Source organism: Stegostoma tigrinum, chromosome 2 (assembly GCF_030684315.1).
Source record: "Stegostoma tigrinum isolate sSteTig4 chromosome 2, sSteTig4.hap1, whole genome shotgun sequence".
Taxonomy (NCBI): domain Eukaryota; kingdom Metazoa; phylum Chordata; class Chondrichthyes; order Orectolobiformes; family Stegostomatidae; genus Stegostoma; species Stegostoma tigrinum.
Genome location: NC_081355.1, coordinates 92,351,652 through 92,372,254, shown reverse-complemented (window position 1 = coordinate 92,372,254; position 20,603 = coordinate 92,351,652). Strand labels below are relative to the sequence as shown.

At 40.8% G+C, this 20,603-nt stretch overlaps 1 protein-coding gene across 1 annotated transcript in view; it reads left to right on the top strand.

Annotated features, from left to right (window-relative positions):
• Positions 1-12,870: 12,870 nt before the first annotated feature.
• Positions 12,871-20,603, top strand: part of znf830 (zinc finger protein 830) — a 46,153-nt gene continuing 38,420 nt past the window's right edge. The window contains exons 1-4 of the mRNA XM_059655535.1: positions 12,871-13,004; positions 18,500-18,596; positions 19,295-19,418; positions 20,230-20,263. Of these exons, the coding sequence (XP_059511518.1) occupies positions 12,883-13,004; positions 18,500-18,596; positions 19,295-19,418; positions 20,230-20,263 (377 nt within the window). The 5' untranslated portion in view covers positions 12,871-12,882. The remainder of the gene's footprint in view (positions 13,005-18,499; positions 18,597-19,294; positions 19,419-20,229; positions 20,264-20,603) is intronic.

Sequence of the window (20,603 nt, the reverse complement as noted above, 5' to 3'; positions counted from 1 at the left end):
ACTCCAATGGTTTGCCAGCCAAATCCTGAAGAATATTTCAGCCACTTGGTTCAGGCTTAGCTTTGTTGTGGGGTTCTGCTGTGGTCTGGCCTAGGGCTCTTTCCTCAGCTCTGTGTGAGGCTCTGTGAGCGCCTACACTCAAGTGGTGTTCCCCAAGCCCAGTTGGACAGGTGAGGGAGTCCACTTCCATTGGGACGCCCTGTAGCTCCCATGCTCCACCTGCTGCATTTTCTAATGACAAAGCCGGTTGTAGTGCCTGTTTGAAGTCCAGTTAGGATTCAGCTAGTAGGCACTTCTGCATAGTCATGTCATTAAACCCACATACCAAATGGTCTCTCAGCATTTCATTCAGGGTTGACTCAAAATCACATTCCTCTGCCAGTCATCTCAAACTCGTCAAAAATCCTGATATGGATGTCCCCAGTTCTCTAACAACCAATTAAACTAATAGTGTCTCAGGATTAGAAGAGGTTTAAGGTCATAATATTCCTCAACCATCTCTGTCAACTCGTGGAAGGTTTTAGTGTCTGGTTCGTCTGGGAAAATTAAGCCCCTTTTATCCAAAAATGCTACAGCTCCACAAGCAGACAGAGTGCTTTTAATCTGCTCCTATGTCATTAGCCCGGAAAAAATATTGCATTTCTTCCACATTCTGGGCCCAGTCTTCCACAGCAGGATCAAACAGGTCAAGTTTCCCAAATAAAAGCATGATGCCAGAAATGCTTACCTCAACTCCAAGGTGACTGTTGCGAATGGGTGTTCTTCAGGCACGTATTATTTTCTCCCATTGTCGTTTAAATAACTGCCCAGAGGCCAGTCTCCTGTCACCAAATCTTTCCTTTATTTACTTGTGCACAGTACGCTGAACTGAAGAGATCGTGAATCCTCTGTTTATATTAGTCGTCCAGAGTTTCCTGATTGGCCCACATTAACAACCCCAATCGAGAATGTCGTAGACAACAAGGTCTACCTGGCTCAAATCACGAGAGTTATCATTGACATACCAGGGTCTGACTTTTCGATACATTATTAAGGACTAATGTATCTCCTTCCTGTCACAATATCCATGTTGTATACGGCTTTCGGGTCGAGTTTCAGACTATTCTAACTCCACCGATACTTATTTATACTCTGATGTCTAACTCTGTGATATTATTATAAGGTTTCTGTGTCCTAATCCCAAGCTTTCTCCCCATCCTAAACAGGCATTAACAGTTATTTGCATTTTCAGATAAGTTAATCTATTGATCTAATAAGTTGATCTACTTTAAAATATTTACTGTAACTATTTTCCTCATCCATTCTACCACTTACCAAGTCTTTGATTTGATTCATCTGTTTCAATGAGTAGATCAAGAAAGTCCACGACGAGATATCATACATTAAGGTAAGGTTGGCGGTCATGCATCTGCTAGCTTTTGATATATTGGAGATTCAATCAGTCTGGCTGGAAAAACACATGGTGATGTCATTGCAAGAGTGCATGAGAATGATGAGGTGTTTATACTTCTTCTGGTCTATTCTTAGCAATGGATACTGTTGTTAGTTCCCTTAGGAAGAAATAAACTGTCTATCCATCTACATGTTGTTGCTCTTCAATTAAGAAGCTTTGTTTTCTTGTAGTACTGACCTAATCTTCAAGATTCTGTTCCACAGCTTGAATGTATATCTTGGATTGAGTTGTTATGTGGTGTGCTTTGCCACAGGTATATTGTTAGCAGAAAATTGGATAGTTTCTTTTTCTTGGCTGATGTGGGGTTAGAGCCACGTCTGTGACAGGATACTGTAGAATTGATTATTATGCTTTGAGTAGTCAACATGCTCTGACAAATGTTCTGCTTTAAATGGAACTTCTACATTACCCTATATACTTCTTGAACAGTTTTCTAGATACTGTATCCACCACAATTTGGACTCCTCATGATTGAATTCCAGCCTATAAGCTCCAATACATCATTATAAGGTAACGGCCAAAGCCTTTACACAGCAATAATACAACTAACTGAATTTACTAAACCTCTCATAGACTGCAAAAATCTAATTAACAAAACATAAGAACTGAAAAAACAATAAATCAAAAACTACAAAACTACAAATACAATAAACTATAATACAAAAACCACACCAAACACCGAAGCCATGATCCTCCTTTTATTAAATAGTTGCATATCTCCAATAATGTAACTGAGGTCAACTTGTTGCATGATGGGGCAGCTGTTTCATGCTTAGACAGCAGCTGTTGCTGATGCAGTTGAGTTTCAGCTCACTTAGCACTGGTACTCAATTTATTCTGTATTGTTGTTTTACGAATCCTGAAAAGACAATATGTGTTATTGTTTGATTAACTAATGATGACTGAAAAACCTGTCCTATGATATTCATGTCACCACTTAGCCACGGATCTTTCCTGAGAATAATCCCCATGCCACACATATATGTGATTTTGCATGCTGTTTACTGGTTTAATAAGGGCTATGGAGAGAGTGTGGGTAAGTGGAGTTGAAATGCCCATCAGCCATGATTAAATGGCGGAGTGGACTCGATGGGCCGAATGGCCTTACTTCCACTCCTATGTCTTATGGTCTTAATCATCCTTGACTGCCTGAACAGCCTTTAGGGGTCAAGGTTTCTTTCTGGCTACCTCTGCAGTGACCATGTACCTATTTTAGATCTTAGGCAGGAGATACCTCTGGAAGAATGCAGCAGGCACCACAATGTAAGTTATGACTTCTCCATTACACTGAGAGTTGTAGGTCACAAAAGATCTGCCAATGATGGAAGCTCACTCGCTCCTGCCCACAGCTCTGAAAGGTGGATGAGGAATTTGTGTTGCCTGACGGTACAGATGATCAGAGATGTATATACTTGCACGATGGTAGTTCTGTGGTTTTGTCAAGAAAGGAAACCAGATCACATCTTTTGCCAACTCTGCTTGCCCAATGCCATTCCCACTTCTATCTGGAGGTTGGCCAGCTCAGTTAGCTGAACTGCTGGTTTGCAATGTAAAGCAATGCAACAGTGCGGGTTCAATTCCTGCACTGGCTGAATTTACCATGAAGAACTCTTCCTTTGCCTCAGGCATGTGACACTCAAGTTAAAACCACCTCTAGTCATCTCTCTCCAATGAAAGAGCAGCCCTGCTTACCTTACAAAGCCGTTATTTGTGCAGTGAACTCTGTGTGTGATTCTGTTTTGCATACAGGGCAACTTTCCCTCCCTCCAGAGGTGGTTATGGTTTTTCAGGATAAGTGCTGCTGGTATCTGGTGTCCTGAATCCTGGTAATAATCAAATTTGAACTACTTGGCATGACCTCAGTGAAAACATTGTTCTCCAGGACAATCTCATGTTGAAACTCCACAGCAAAGTTGAGGTGATCATTATGATTTCAACAGAAAAAAAACCAATATTTTCTTTGGCTGTCTTGAAGAAACTCAAGGCTGTACAAACCAGACACATGCAGCGGAGATGAAAATTATTTGCCTAAATTTCTCATTCAATGAACTTGTCTTAACTTTCTTGTTCCTTTTGGTATGAAGTTTCCCAGATGTTTACTGACAGATGTTCATTCTACAGTCTCAGTCTCTCTAATTTACTATGTGGTCTGGTAGGTCTAGTACATCTCACCATTTATCAAGAATTAGGTGAGATATCCCTGGCAAAGCATAATTCAGCTCCTACACATGTGGAACTGAGTAAATTGGCATGGGAGTGGGAACATTTCTTTGCTGCACTGACTCAGAAGTCATTCCATGAGGGTTCAGCTAGGAACAGGTCAGCATGCGATCATTAAGAATTTGCTGGTAGGGTTCAAGACACAGTTGCCTTTGCATTATTTCAATTAACCTCAGCTGCAGACTCATGGCCACTTGCATCCTGCTCACAGGTAACCTGTGCTGTGCTTTAGAACATTGAACATTACAGTCCCTTAGGCCCTTGATGTTGCGCTGGCCTGTGAAACCAATCTGAAACCCGTCTAACCTACACGATTCCATTATCATCCATATGTTTATCCAATGCCCAATTAAATGCCCTTAAAAGTTGGCGAGTCTACTACTGTTGCAGGCAGGGTATTCCACACCCTTACTACACTCTGAATAAAGAACCTACCTCTGACATCTGTCCTATATCTATCACCCCTCAATTAAAGCTATGTCTCCTCATGCTAGCCATCACCATCCGAGGAAAAAGGCTCTCACTGTCCACCCTATCTAATCCTCTGATCATCTTGTATGTCTCTATTAAGTCACCTCTTAACCTTCTCTCTAACAAAAACAGCCTCAAGTACCTCAGCCTTTCCTCATAAGACCTTCCCTCCATACCAGGCAACACCCTGATAAATCTCCTCTGCCCCCGTTCAAATGCTTCCACATCCTTCCTATAATGTGGTGACCAGAACTGTACACAATACTCCAAGTGCAGCTGCACCAGAGATTTGTACAGCTGCAACATCAATTCTCAATGTTTCCTGTTGCGGCTCACTGAAAACGGTGTTTTGGAAATCTAGCCCTGCCACTCCTGGAATTATCACCAAAAAAAAATGATTTTATAAAGTAAACTAAGTTTCCCAATTTACCTGACTTTCAGATGCAGTTTGATAGGATGCATGGAACAGGCTTCCGTACTGAACAAGAATAGTTATTTCATTCAAGTGATTAGCCTCCATAAGTAAGCAGTTTTAAAAAACTCTCTGCATATGTGACACTACTAATTAAAAGCTCTCATTCCCTTACAAAATCCCCTTTACACACATAGGCAGACAAATAAATACAGTAAAATAGGCTATGAGCAAAAGAAAACTGAAAAGTCAATTCAGTAATCTTTGAATCCATGTTCTGTTGTTGAGATGATCTTTCTGACTCTTCTGTCAGCCAGCACGTTTCTTCAGTCATCTTTCTCTAGGTGCTTCCACAGTTTGGTAAGAGACACAAGGTGGACTGTTCACTTGTTAAAAAGTCTCTGACTTGTCAGTTAAAAGTCATAGCTTATAACAACTGTTGCAGAAAACATAAATAAACATAATTCAGGTATACTGCGAGATTTGACTACTGAGAATAGAGAACTAAAGAAGACTGAAAGGACCGATTTGATCTAAAAGTTAAAGTTCAAAATTGGAGTAAAGGTAATTTTGATGGAAATAGGCAGGAGCTTTCAAAAATTAATTGAGGGAGGCTGTTCACAATTAAAGGAACGGTTGGAATGTGGGAGGCCTTCAAAAATGAGATCAGGAGAGTTCAGAGACAGTATTTTCCTATTAATGCAAAGAGCAAGTTTAGCAGGTGTAGGGAATGCTGGACGACTAGAGAAATTGAGGCTCTGGTTAAGGAAAAGAGAGAGGCACATGTCAAATATAGATAGCTGCGATCAAGTGAATCCCAAGAGGAGTACAGGGGCAGTAGGAATATACTTAAGAGGAAAATCAGGAGGGCAAAAAGGAAACATGAAATAACATTGGCAAATATTTTTAAGTAGAATCTGAAGATATTCTAGAAATACATTAAAGGCAAAAGATTAACTAGGAAGAGAATATGTCCCCTTAAAAATCAACAAGGTCTTTTATGTGTGGAACCACAAAGGAAGAGTGAATATTTCATGTCATGGGAACTAAATTGTGATGTCTTGAAGAGTGTCCTCATTATGGAAGAGAAGCTGCTGGAAGTCTTAAAACGCATGAAGGTAGATAAATCCCTGTGACCTGATCAGGTGTATCGCAGGACTTTGTGTGAAGCTAGGGAAAAGATTGCTGAGACATTTGTATCATTGACAGACACAGGTGAGATGCTGGTAAACTGGAGGGTGGAGCTTGAAAACTGGAACTTGAAGGTAGGAGACAGAGGGTGGTGATGGAGGGTTGTTTTCAGCCTGGAGGCTTGTGACCAGTGTTGTGCAGTAAGGATCAGTGCTTGCTCCACTGCTTTTTGTCATCTATAGTCACATCCAAATTATTTATGTAAGAGGTATGGTTAGTAAGTTTTCAGATGAAATCAAAATTGTAGCGTGGTGGACAGTGAAGAAGATCATCTCAGAGTACAATGGGACCTTGATCACATGGGCTGAGCAGTGGGAGATGGGGTTTAATTTAGATAAGTGTGAGGAGTTGCATTTTGGCTAAGGGAAACCAGGGCAGGACCTAAACAGTTAATGGTAGGGTCCTGGGGACTGCTGCCGAACAAAGAGATGCAGAAGTGCAGCTGCACAGTTCTATGAAAAGTCGAGTTGCAGGTAGATAGGGTGGTGAAGAACGCATTTGGCACACTTGCCTTCATTGATCAGTGCATTGACTACAGGAGATGGGATGTCATGTTGCGGTTGTACAGGACATTAGTGAGCCCATTTATAGAATACTGCGTTCAATTCCGCTTTCCCTTCTGTAAGAGAGATGTTGTTAAATTTGAAAGGGTTAGAAAAGATTTACAATGATTTGCTGGGGCTGGAGAGTTCAAATTATAGGGAGAGACCGAATAGGCTGGAGCTTTTTACTCTAGACTGTCGGAAGCTGAAGGGTAATCTTAGAGAAGATTGTACAATCATGAGGGGCATGGATAGGGTGAATAGTCAAGATCTTTTTCCCAGGGTGGGGGAGTGCAAAACTGTGTAGATTTAAGTTGAGAGGGGAAAGATTTAAAAGGGGCCTGACGGACAACTTTTACATGCAGACTGTGGTGTGTGTATGGAACAAGCAGTCACAGATGCTCTAGTTAGGCCCCATTTAGAATACTGTGTCCAATTTGGGCCCCACACCTCAGGAAGGACATACTGGCGCTGGAGCACGTCCAGCAGAGATTCACACAGATGATCCCTGGAATGCTAGGTTTAACATACAATGAGTGTCTGAGGATTCTGGGATTGTATTCATTAGAATTTAGAGGTTGAGGGGAGATCTAATAGAAACTTACAAGATAATGTATGGCTTAGAAAGGGTGGACAATGGGAAGTTGTTTCCGTTAGGCGGGAAGACTAGGACCTGTGAGCATTGCCTTAGAATTAGAGGGGGTAAATTTAAAATGGAAATGAGGAGACATTTCTTCAGCCAGAGAGTCGTGGGCCTGTGGAACTCATTGTCATGGAGCGCAACGGAGGCCGGGACATTAAATGTCTTCAAAGCGGAGATTGATAAATTCTTGATCTCTCAAGGAATTAAGGGCTACGGGAAGAGTGCAGCAAAGTGGAGTTGAAATGCCCATCAACCATGATTAAATGGCGGGTGGACTCGATGGGCCGAATGGCCTTACTTCCACTCCTATGTCTTATGGTCTTATAGGTGGTGGTGGAGGCAGGTACAATTACAGCATTTAAAAGACATCTGGATAGCTACACGAATAGGAAGGGTTTAGATGGATATGGGCCACATGATGGCAAATGAGACTCGATCAGGTTTGGATCCAAAATATTACTACAGTGATTTCCTCCCTCTCTCTTCTAAAAAAAAGTCACGTGAGGGTTAAAAGCAAGGGAAAGTAAGTGGTCTTGCTCTGCTGCTGGTGAATACAACAGACAGTGATAGGTGAGTAGCAGGTAAGTCTTTACAACTCCTATCACTTACAGTACATGTTTTGGCTTCTAATCTGTAAGGGTAGTACATGGACTAGGAAAGAAGGGCCACAGATAACTGGAACAAAAACGTAAGTTGCTGCAAAAGTTCAGCAGGTCTGGTAGCATTTGTGAAGAAAAAATCAGAGTTAACGTTTCAGGTCCGGTGACCCTTCCTCAGAACTGATGGTAGCTGGGAAAAAGTCTACAGATAACTGGATTTGATTTAAGAAGGGTCCACTGGACCTGAAATGTTAACTCTGATATTTTCTTCACAGATGCTGCCAGACGCTGCTGAGCTTCCAGCAGCTTCTGTTTTTGCTCAGAGACTATTTAATGTAAAACTACTAAACTTCATCTCTTGCCTTCTATTATTTGCCAAATACTATATTGCACAAGGCAAGGTAAATGAATGCATGGCATACCTCTATACTACTATGTCCCTGTACTGTGTGGCATTCCACCTGTTGACTTATACCTCCACCATCTTTTTCTGGTAGAAGCTGGCCATTCTAAGCAAGGAATAGATAGAACTTTATGAGATGCAGCATTGTCAACATTCTCTACAGGGCACTTTGGGAGCCCTGTGCACTGCTTGGTATATAAGTTACTTATTTGGTTGAAATTCAGGCTTTGAAAGAAAAGTAGCTGTGGATTCAAAATGGTTCCAAAGGGTTCAATAGAAAGTTGCTGCAACATTTTCAAGTTACTAAAAAAAAGCTTGTGATGTAGATATAATGCAGTCACTTCTAGTAGCTTTTTATAAATCAACCTGTTTAAGCATGTTATAACAACTATCTGGAACAGGCAGGGCTTGAATCTAAAACTTCTGCCCCAGACGTACAGACACTACCACCGTGCTGCAAAAGCCCTGAGGTCTGGAGTCCAACAGCAATACATTACCTCCCCTATATTAAACCACCTGGTTATTTCAGAGATGTTATTACATATTTCTGGAGCAGGTTAGACTTGAACTCAGGCTTTTGTGCCACAGAGGCCTTATGTGTCACATGAGCTTAGCAAGACATTACTTCCTGATTCCCACATTGCAGTTTTAAAAAATAATTTAACAGTTGTGGTCCAACAAACTTGTGACTCTTGAACCACAGCATTGATTCTTAATTGCAATTTGGACAACTGCTGAAGGGCAAAACATGCTTGCCTAATCAGAGACACTCATATTCCATTGTGAATTACAAAATGTGCTACTGTCATTGCAAAATATATGTATGCAATAAGGAAAATGGTATCAGTTATGTGGACAGGGACCTTTACCTGCTGTGGAAAATTTATACCAAAATTGTTGTTCTGTTTCCACCACACTCAGATCAATAGCTTCCTCGTGTATGATCTTTAGTATTCTGTACTAAAGGATTTTTTTAGAATAAAGCATTTTTCTGGAATTATTTTAGAAATATGCATGCTGTGACTGTGCATATATTGCTGTGCTGAGATTAACTGTTGCATAATCTACATAAATGCTGAACTCAGTCATGATCCATTAGCAGGAATTACACATCAGCAGATAAGTTTACCGTGAAGCAAATCTGCTCAACCAGCAGTACCCCCTCCAAGTTTCATTGAAAAAGTTTGTGTATATCAGCGTTGGCAATGGCCTGATGAGACATTGTGCAATACTGAATTTCTACTTTTGACCTCTAACCGTATTAAGGGAGATTAAAAATGTATCAAGATAGCTAACTTCACCAGATCAAACCTTGAAGTTGTCACTTTGCAGATTAAGATGCACCCATAGGCATGGCCCAAGAAATTGTTTTGCATTTTTGAACTTCCCATTGCATCTCAGTACTGATTTTACAAATCTGATTTTTGTGTAACATATTTGTTTGTATAATCATACCTACTTTTAGGTCGATTTGAAGTGCTACTTACTCTATATTACCAAACTGTACATTGATGAATATAGTACAATAAAATTGTGATGCTGAATTGCAGGAGACCACTCACAAATGTGCGTCAAGCTGAGTTTTGAGATAGCCAAAGAAGCTCAAGCACAACTCAATTTTGCCTAGACATATTTCATGCAAAAACAAGCAAATAAAGACACAGTAACTATGTGAAAAATGCATTTCCTTTTATTTTCAATTTATTCACACTTTACAACGGCCGGAGCATGTACTGTAAAAAGTATTAAAAATGTTGGGGTTATCTCTGGAAAATCTCAATAAACTTTTTCTGCTTAACATGATGTCTTTGGGGAAATGTGATACAGAATGCCATGCTGTCAATGCAGTCAAACATTTTTCAGTGTTTGTGTTCCAGCACAAAACCCAGGCCATTTCCACGGCTGCAGAGCTTTAGTTAGGGAAACGCAGGCATTCATTAGTCTCTTCACAATTATCTGCCATTTCAGTGATACTTACATGGCTTCACAGAAAGATGTTGATGTCAAGTGTCAAGCTTGCCTGGAATCTTGTGCTGCAGTGCAGCCTGACTCCAATCTGATTGATTGGTGTGGTCACATGACAAGTTAACACAAATTCAATAAATCTGGAGTTACCAGTCCAGACTTTTGATATATGAACAGCATCTTTCTGTTAGATTTCCTAACTTATCTACAGCTAGTTCAGTTTTCATGTCCACATTGTTGCTTAATTTAACTTAGAATACTAGTCTTGGACAGCACGTGGATAAACTTCAGAAGTTATTCATCCCAGTCAGGCATAAAATTAAAACGGGAAATGTGGTCAGACCACAGCTTGCAAGGGAAACTAAGAATAGTGTTAAATCCAAAGAAGAGGCATACAAGTTGGCCATAAAAAGCAACAGACCAAAGAACTGGCAACAATTTAGATTCCATCAAAAGGAAAGAAACAGGCAATTAAGAGAGGAAGATAATAAAATGTGAGGCTGGATGAACACAGCAGGCCAAGCAGCATCTCAGGAGCACAAAAGCTGACGTTTCGGGCCTAGACCCTTCATCAGAGAGGGGGATGGGGGGAGGGAACTGGAATAAATAGGGAGAGAGGGGGAGGCGACCGAAGATGGAGAGTAAAGAAGATAGGTGGAGAGAGTGTAGGTGGGGAGGTAGGGAGGGGATAGGTCAGTCCAGGGAAGACGGACAGGTCAAGGAGGTGGGATGAGGTTAGTAGGTAGCTGGGGGTGTGGCTTGGGGTGGGAGGAAGGGATGGGTGAGAGGAAGAACCGGTTAGGGAGGCAGAGACAGGTTGGACTGGTTTTGGGATGCAGTGGGTGGGGGGGAAGAGCTGGGCTGGTTGTGTGGTGCAGTGGGGGGAGGGGATGAGCTGGGCTGGTTGTGTGGTGCAGTGGGGGGAGGGGATGAGCTGGGCTGGTTGTGTGGTGCAGTGGGGGGAGGGGATGAACTGGGCTGGTTGTGTGGTGCAGTGGGGGGAGGGGATGAACTGGGCTGGTTTAGGGATGCAGTGGGGGAAGGGGAGATTTTGAAACTGGTGAAGTCCACATTGATACCATATGGCTGCAGGGTTCCCAGGCGGAATATGAGTTGCTGTTCCTGCAACCTTCGGGTGGCATCATTGTGGGTTAATTAAGAGAGGAAAATGGAGTGTGAGAGAAGGATTGACAGGAACATACAGACCAATGGTAAAAACTTCAACTGATATGTGGTGAGAAAAAAAAAGTGAGAACTAGTTGGCAGACACGAAACAAACAGTTGAGATAAACAAAATAATAACCAAAAGAATTGTGGATGTTGTAAATCAGGAACAAAAACAGAATCCCCCTCATCCTCACGTGCCACCCCACCAACCTCCAGATCCAACGCATCATCCTCCAGCACTTCCACCATCTGAATTCCGACCCTACCACCGCAGACATTTTTCCCTCCCCACCCTTATCTGCTTTCCAGAGGGACCACTCTCTCCGTGACTCCCTTGTCTGCTCCCCACACTCCCCTCCAGCCCCACCTCACCTGGCACTTTTCCCTGCAACCACAGGAAGTGCTACTCCTCCCGCCTCACCCCCATCCCAGGCCCCAAGAAGACTTTCCACATCAAGCAGATGTTCACCTGCACATCTGTTAATGTGGTACTGCATCCGCTGTACCCGTTGTGGCCTCCCCTACGTCAGGGAGACCAAGCAGAAGTTTGGAGACCACTTTGCAGAACACCTACGCTCAGTTCACATGAAACAACTTAACCTCCTAGTCACGAATCATTTCAACTCCCCCTCCCATTCCGCAGATGACGTGTCCATCCTGGGCCTCCTGCAGTGCCACAACAATGCTACCTGAAGGTTGCAGGAACAGCACCTCATATTCCGCTTGGAAATCCTGCAGCCCAATGGTATCCATGTGGACTTCACAATTTTCAAAATCTCCTCCTCCTACCGCATCCCAAAACCAGCCCAGCTCGTCCAAGCTTCCTTAACCTATCCTTCCTCCCACCTCAAGCCTCACCCCAATCTCCTACCCACTAACGTCATCCTGTCCCCTCAGCCTGTCCGTCTTCCCTGGACTAATCTATCTCCTCCCTACCTCCCCACCTACACTCACCTTTACCGGCTCCATCCCCGCCTCTTTGACCGCTTTGTCTCCTCTCCACCTCTCCTCCTTTATCCAAATTCTATCCACCTCCCCCTCTCAATTTCAGAAACCCCTTTCTCTGCCCCATTTCTGAAGAAGGGTTTAGGCCCGAAACATCAGCTTTTCTGCTCCTAAGATGCTGCTTGGCCTGCTGTGTTCATCCAGCTCCACACCTTGTTATCTCAGATTCTCCAGCATCTGCAGTTCCTACTATCTTTACAATGTGTTATCTATATTTTAATCACTCTGTTCAGATATATTATTACAGCAGGTGGGACTTGAACAGAAGGTTCCTAAATTCTATGTTTCTTAGACATACCTTTCTCCTCCTCAAACACGATGTAAATTGCAATCACATTCTAACTGCTGCTACCCAGAGGTACCCTTCCTGTGCGGACGATGTCTGGCAGGCTGAAGCAGGGATCTGCATCCATACACTTTGTGGGAATGACAGTGTGACAAAACGGCTAAGCGATAGCAGGAACTGCAGATGTTGGAGAATCTGAGATAACAAGGTGTAGAGCTGGATGAACACAGCAGGCCAAGCAGCATCAGAGGAGCAGGAAAGCTGACGTTTCGGATCTAAACCCTTCTTCAGAAATACGTCGGGAAACTGACCCCTCAGGAAACCGGGAATGTATGTCGCCAGGAGACATTTCATTTCAGGAACCCGAGCACCATTGTTATGAATTAAATTAATGTCTAATCCTCATCCCACCCGTACAGTAATTATAATAACTGTTACCTTACTCAGCATTCGGCATCTCAACAACGCATCCACTGCCTGGGAAGCAGTTCCGGGTTCACACCGGAAACGGTCTTCTCTGTCAAGATGGCGGCACCTGGTAAGGGGAAGAAGAAAGTTGTTGACCAGCAGGAGCTGCGGCGGTTAATGAGGGAAAAGCAGCGGGCGAGCGCGGCCGGCAAGAGGATCGACTCACCACTCGCTAAATATCCTTTTGGAGGGTCCGGAGGAAATGGGAGTTAGATCTCTTCTGCCAGACCAGGAAACCGTTTAACTCAAAATCAGGAGGATTTGTCAGGCCTGAGGGCGTCTTGGTCCATTTCGTGATCGAGATTTTTCAAATTCACACATCTGAAGTGACACTAACCACATACGCCAGTCAACAGTTTGCATTTACAGTACACCTCATCTTACCCGTGAAGTGCTTGGCATAAGAGGGTTTGCCAGGCTAAATTGAAGGGGGAGGCAAGGAGTCTAAGCATGAACCTGGCAAATTCGTGGGAACAGAAGCGTTTTCCTTGAAAATTATGAGCGAAAATAAAAGGATCCTTGGTTAGTTTAGCTCAAACATTCCCAGGCATCAACAATCGCTCCTCAGCTGTTTGATAGTTGCATTCCTTTCAGATTCCATTTGTGCTCTTCTAACAACTACAGTGTAATTGTTTTTTATCTATCTCTGTGGTTTATTTTATATTGAAACTTGTGGGCTTGATTTCCAAGATTCATTTGAGTCACAGTTCTGGGTCATGTCTTTTGAAGATCTTTATTGAGATTTTCCAGAATAATCAAACATTTGTTATTGGAAAATCTTTCCCAATCATTAAGTAGTTTCATGTGCAGTTTCCTGAATAAGTGGCAATATTATTGTTATGGGATAGCTAAGTTGAGTTAAATGCATGACTTAAAGATTGTTTTGGGTGTAATGGCTTTCAGTTAATGTGGCACTAGTACTAGCTTAGAAGATCAAATCTGGGAATTGAATATACAGGGTATGTGACATTTTGAAAGGCTAGCAAGAGTAAAAGGTTGTGTTGTTTCTTTATTAGTTACGGACATGCTAAACTTAAATAAGGTCAATTAAAAACGGCAAAGTTAGCTGGTGTGGACTAGGAAAGGAGTTTTCAGAAAGATAATTGAGGAACAAATGACAAAGGAATAAAATGAATACTTTGCATCAAGAAGAAACTAATTGCATTCCAGAATAAGAAATACGAAAAAGATCTCGGGGTAGAATGGGGCTAACGTCTGATATATCAGTGGTCCTGATTCATTGCATCCGAGGATTTTAAAAGAAGTAGCTACAGATAGTGGATGAATGGTAATAATCTTCCAGTCCTTAGATTCCATAAATGCCCCAGATTATTAGAAAATTATTAACGTAACACTCTTATTCAAAAACTGACAAGAGACAGAGGAAAGTAACTAGGCCCGTGAGCTTGATTTCTGTCATTGGAAAAATGTTATAGTCTATTATAAAGATGTAATCACAGTGTGTTTATAAATGTTTAATATAATCAGTCAGCATGATTCCATGAAGGGGAAATCATGCTTGAAATGTTTATTAAAGTTCTTTGAGGAGAATAGATAAGGTAAATCGATAGATGTAATGTATTTGGGTTTTCAAAAGCTTCTGCACATTAAGTCTTAATAAGACAAGAGCCATGATGTTAGGGGTGGCATAGTTGCATGAAAGAAGATTGGCTAACAACTGGAAGACAGGAAGTTGGGGTGAGGAGGCATATTCAGGATGGTTGTAATTAATGAAGTACTACAGGGATAAGTGCTGAAGCCATAATTATTTATAATATAGATTAATCACTTGGATGAGGAAAATGATTGTATTTTGGTCACTTTTGGAGAACACAGAAATAAGTGGCTAAGCCTCGTGAGGATGAAACAAAGTGTCTGCAGAAGGATAAAAATAGGTGACTTGATTGGGTAAAGACTTGACAGATGAAGTATAATGTAGCAATATATGAGGTTATGCACTGTGGCAGGGAGAATAGATGAGGTAAATATCAGTTAAATGAGGAAAGACTGCAGGAATCTGCAGCAAAGTGATTTGGGGGGTCCTCATGCATAAATCACAAAAAAGTCAGCATCAGTGTTCAGCGGCTAAAAAGAAAGGCATATGGACTGTTGGCCTTTATTTCAAGGGAATCATACAAAAATAGGAAGGTCTTCTAAAAGCTGCACGATGCACTAGTTGTACCACATCTAGAATACTGTAAATAGTTGGCCCCTTCGTTTAAGGAAAGTTGGCATTGGTGTCAATCCACAGAAGTTTCACTAGCTTGATTGTGGGTAGGGAGAGATTTTCTTATAGGTGAAATTGAGTTGGAGTTTGGAGGAATAAGAGAAAACCTAATTGAAACATTTTAGGTTCTTAGGGGGCTTGACAGAGTAGATGCAGGAAAGTTGTTTTCCCCTTGTATGAGAGTCTAAGACCAGAGGGCATAATTTCAGAGGCTGGAAGTTGTCCATTTAAAACTGAAGAAATTTCTTCCCTGAGTACAGTGAATCTGTGATTTTGTTTTTGTGTCACATGGCTAAAGAGACTGGGTTAAGTACATACAAAGCTGAGATTGACAGACTTTTTATCAGTAAAGGATTCAAGGATTAATGGAGAAAAGGCAAAAAAGTGGTGTTAAGGATTATCAGATCAGGCTTGATTTCACCGAATGACAGAATAGACTCAAAGTACTGAATGATCTACTCTTCCTTCTCCTTCTGATCGTTGGTCTTGTGAAGTCTGCATCAGTGGGCTTTACATTTTCTTTCTTTATGGATTAGGTTTTAACTTTGATGTTATAAAGTAAATTGGACTTCAAAATGATTATTGAGGCTCAGGTTTGTTTTTGGACTGACAACCTGCTCCCTAGCTTTGCAACTATTTCTGTGTCTGCTAAGCTGGTTTTTACAAATCCACAGAGTTGTAGGAACCTCTTAAAATTACTTCCTACTGACCGTTGCCTTGTCATCTGTAGTTTTCTCCCCCTTGCTTCTGCCACTTTGCACATTGATCTGCTGTTTATCTCCAAGCCTCCTATCTGATTATTGTCTTGTTGTATCTCAACAACTTTTCATGAGCATAGATACATGAAAAATAAATTGTTATTTTGACAGAGAAGACAGGTTGAAGTCAAATATAGGAACAGGGCACGCAAAAGAGGCACTGCAAACAAGTGGACAGGCAAACACAGTGAGCAGTTTGGTAATCACATGGGAATTTTCCTCCCCCCTTTATCAAGGTGAAAACACCATGCACATCATCAGCATTCTTCCAACTAAAAGAGATAATGTATATACAATAAACCAAAGCATTTAGGTTGGGGTAGTTACAATATGCCCTTTGGATGATTTTTTTAAAGAGACCAATCAATGAGATGCAGGTTTTGCTGAAGTGCTGCAGATTAAGTGGTTTCAAATATTATTATGGGAAGTGTTGGCAGCAGCTGCCACTGATTATCGTGGTGATTTTGGTGATTTTTCTGTTTTCCTCTGTGTGAAAATCAATTTTCAAGGCCTTTTATAAATAGCAAAGATGAAAGTTGCTGAGCTCCCTTTCTTGAAAACTGTAAAACGTTCTGGTTCTTTTAACTGTGCATATATTAAATCTGTCACCATGGACTTAATGTTGCAGAATTTGCTAGTTACTTGCAGTGGATTCTTGTTTAGAGTGGCCAAGGATTGATTTACAACGCTGTCCACAACAAGTTTTCTTGACAGTGATAGACAAGGAGAACCGGTTACAAGCTTGAGAGAGATAACCCCTGAGTCTTTCTCACAGTCTCTATTGGAGCAAATGCTGCAGTGTCATTACCACAGAGAAGTGCTGTGATCAGGACTTATCAGTCTGAGTGAATTGTAGAGTTCATTGTCTGCATCCATAACATTAATTGTCGAAAAAATATCAGATTCAGTGAATTCAAAAGATGTTGATGAAATGTCAGAAAAAAATTGAAGCTTTCACATGTCAAAAGTGCTGTTTCCTAAAATAATTCACATCATGAAGCCATGAAATATATGCTTGTGTATTATGGGGCCAACAATGTTGATTGATGGCCACTAACAATAATTGTAATATTAAATGGTTGCTTACACCATTTATTGCTAGATTTAACTTTTTGCACAAGTTTAATGGCTTGTTACACATGTACTTCAAACTTCTGGGAGTTGAAAGATTGTATATAATACTGCCAAAGCTAGCTGTGCAAATGATCCAGAAAAACTTGCTCACTATAAGTTCCTAGCCAATTTCTATATTCATAATGAAAAATCTTGGCTATTATCTTTTAGATTAGATTCCCTACAGTGTGGAAACAGGCCCTTCGGCCCAACAAGTCCACACCGCCCCTTAGAGCATCCCATCTAGACCCATCCCCCTGTAACGCACACACCCCTGAACACTACGGGCAGTTTAGCATGGCCAATCCACCTAGCCAGCACATCTTTGGACTGTGGGAGGAAACTGGAACACCCGGAGGAAACCCACGCAGACATGGGGAGAATGTGCAAACTCCACACAGACAGTGGCCCGAGGTTGCATCTGAACCTCGGTCCCTGGCACGGTGCTAACCACTGAGCCACCGTGCCTCTTTTAGCAAAGTGAGTTATCAGATAATCCAAAAACCCATTCCTGTCATGTTGTTACTACTGAAGATGCATGCTAAATTTACATTTGCTGATTCTTAAGTAAAATGGAATAATTATATCATTTTAAAATACAAAGACTTTGTTGTGGTGCAGATGAATTATTGAACCCTATTTTGCAAATGCAATGCTGATGAGGAAAATGTAATGAACAAACTGGTGACAATTTTGAAATTTTTATCTTTATTTAGAGTATCACGAGACAATGAAATTCTTTCTGTACTGGAAACGAAAACTTAAGCTACATGTTTCACTGAATAGCAGTCATTACATACTGTTGGCATGTCTTTTGCCTCAATTAAAGCTTTGGCATATTTTAAAATTAGAATTGAATTAGAATTAGATTTTGTTGTCACGTACTTAAATATAGGAATATATGAGTATGGTGAGAAGCGCAAAGTAGCCATTCTCCAATACCATCTTGGTTACAAAGCCAGAATTTAAATACAAAACAGCAGAAATAAAAAAAAGCCAAAAGATTAGGAAAGCATCCAGAACTTCAAGTTTTATCTCCATAAAGGTGTTTGGAGTCACTGATGCAGGTACATGGTCTAGCCATGGCCTAGAGTCTCAGGTCAGTCTGTGAGCCTTGCATCGGTTGCTGGGAGGAGCCACATTCTTACTGCTGATGTCCTGCCTCGATCGCTAGGTGAGCTTTGCTGCCGCTGCTGCTGTTGCCGCCGCTGGCCCCAAAGACTGGGAGGAGCCACATCCTTGCTACCACTGCCACCGCCATCAGTTAATCTTTCAACTTGAATGCATTTATAGTTTGAGTGGTTTCATAATAAATTGTTTGTGTAGCAGTCATGTTGTTTTTCCAGTAAACATTTGTTTTCTGGAAACTCAGCCAACTAGCCGCGTCTATGGAGAGAGAAATGAGAATAATAATATTGGACTTGAAATGTTAACTCTGTTTCTCTCCCCACAGCTACTGCAAGACCTACTGAGTTTTCTAGCACTTTGTGTTTTTTTTTCCGATTTCCAGCACCTGCAGTACTTTGCTTTTATCTTTTGCATTATAACTTTGTTTACCTTAATCCAGCTGAACATACAACAGTTTAGGTCATCTCAGTTGTGTGCTTTGCAGCACACCAATAAAAAGTGAACTGCTTTGGCAGACACACATATTAGGGAAACAACATAAAGAGGTAAGAATATCGTGACTTATTTTCAATTGTAAAAATCTTATTTTATAAATTTGGGATTTTTTTTACATCGGAATTTTGTCATTCCTTTGGCAGAATGAGCAGTTTTCAAAGTACACTCTCTCACCTGTCTGGAGATTCTTGTCGGTTATGATGATAAGACTTAGATTGAGAAAAAAATAGGCTAATTAATTATCCTCTGGTAAAGGGACATGGCAAGCATACACATGTCAAGAACTAACTTTCTCCGGCCTGTACCATACACCACATACTTACTATCATTGATCTTTACAACCTCCTTTTAGTACAGTGATTTTAGGGTGATCAACAGTTATAGGGATAAGGCAGGAACAAGATACTGATTGTGGATGATCAACCATGATCATAATGAATGGGGGTGCTGGCTCGAAGGGCCAAATGGCCTTCTCCTGCGCCTATTGTCTATTGTAATATTCTTACAAATGGACAACACGTTTACTTGCAGTGAAAGAAGTGTAAGAAAATCTTTAATGTTACTGCAAAGCAGCATTTTCGCTAGTATTCTAGTTTATTTTGTGTGTCACCAATTTGGTCCCAACTGCTCTTGTCAAATGAAATTGCCATGTTAATTTGCCAATGCTACCTAGTTTCCTTTGATTAAAAGAACATTCTTGAAGTTGTACAATGCAGACTAAGTACATTACTCATTTGATTGCTCACAGAACCTTGAGAAACAGAAAACTGCAGAGCAAACAACAGTACCATCACATGTTCATGCATCAACAGTTTCTGTAGGGAAAAGGAAAGTTACAGATCCAGTATCCCAAACAACGAAAAAGGTCAAAGGTAAGAACCGATTGATATATTTGAATAAAAGAAAAGCTAGTTTATCAATTTTAGTCAAACTTCTTACTTTTGTAAAATAAAACTTGCTAATTGAGCCAATTGTGTTTTTCTCTGTTAACCTGAAGGTTAGAAGAATAGTATATGTTACACCTTTATTTAAGAAATAGGGATAAATTCAGCAGGGTAGTAGTTTTAACTTGGTTTGCAGTCAAGCTTTTAGAGATAACAATTTGGAATAAAACTTATAGTCCCTTGGGCAATGACTATTAATTAAGTAAAGCCGAGTATGAATTTGTTAAGGCCAAATTGTGTTTGACTAACATGCTTGAAATTTTCATTTGAGGGTACAGCATTATTGAACACAGTAATGATATGGTTTGCATGGATTTCTAAAAGGCTTTGATAAAGTGCAGTATTAACGGGCTTGTTAGAAATGTTAGAGCTTCTCCAATAAAAGGGATAGTAGCAACATGCATATAATACCAGATAATAATTCTTCTTTGTGTCATTTTGCCAGATCTTTCGACTCATTCAAGCAAGCTAAAAGCTTCTTCTTTGTGCATTATCTTTACTTGTCTATCTCTCTCTTCACCCACAGCTTATCTCTTTTGTACGTACATAGAAATATATAGCATGAAAGATTTCAGATGAAGATCCACGTTGGGAAATGCAATAGAGAAAAAAACCTGATCAATGTGTTATTTACTGTTTAATTTGTTATGGTTTTGGCATAAATTAACAACATAATTAATGTTTCTTCTGACTGCAGCAAGTACTACTTGGTTAGTAACTGTTTGTTTATCTCTTACAGCATTCTGCGAGTCTACAACATCCACAGGCCCTGGGTGAGTAGTTTTATGACAAAACATCACTTCTTACACCCTTTGATTTTCTTGACGTTGCATTTGTACAGTTCTTTTTTAAATATTCAATACTACTTGTTTTTCACAATATTTCTGACAACTTACTTTTCTTGCCTCTGTGTATTCTTTCTCTGAATGCCAAGTCTACTTACTTTCATTCAGAACATTTTGTTTTGGGTTGACTTGCACTCTTTGTATAAATTTCTCTTCTACAGAGGAACATAGGACAGGAATGGGCATTTCAGTTCCTTGAGCTTTCTCTGCCATTCTAGATCATATCTGATCACTTAGCTGTACTCTCCCAAATCCTTTGATAACGTTA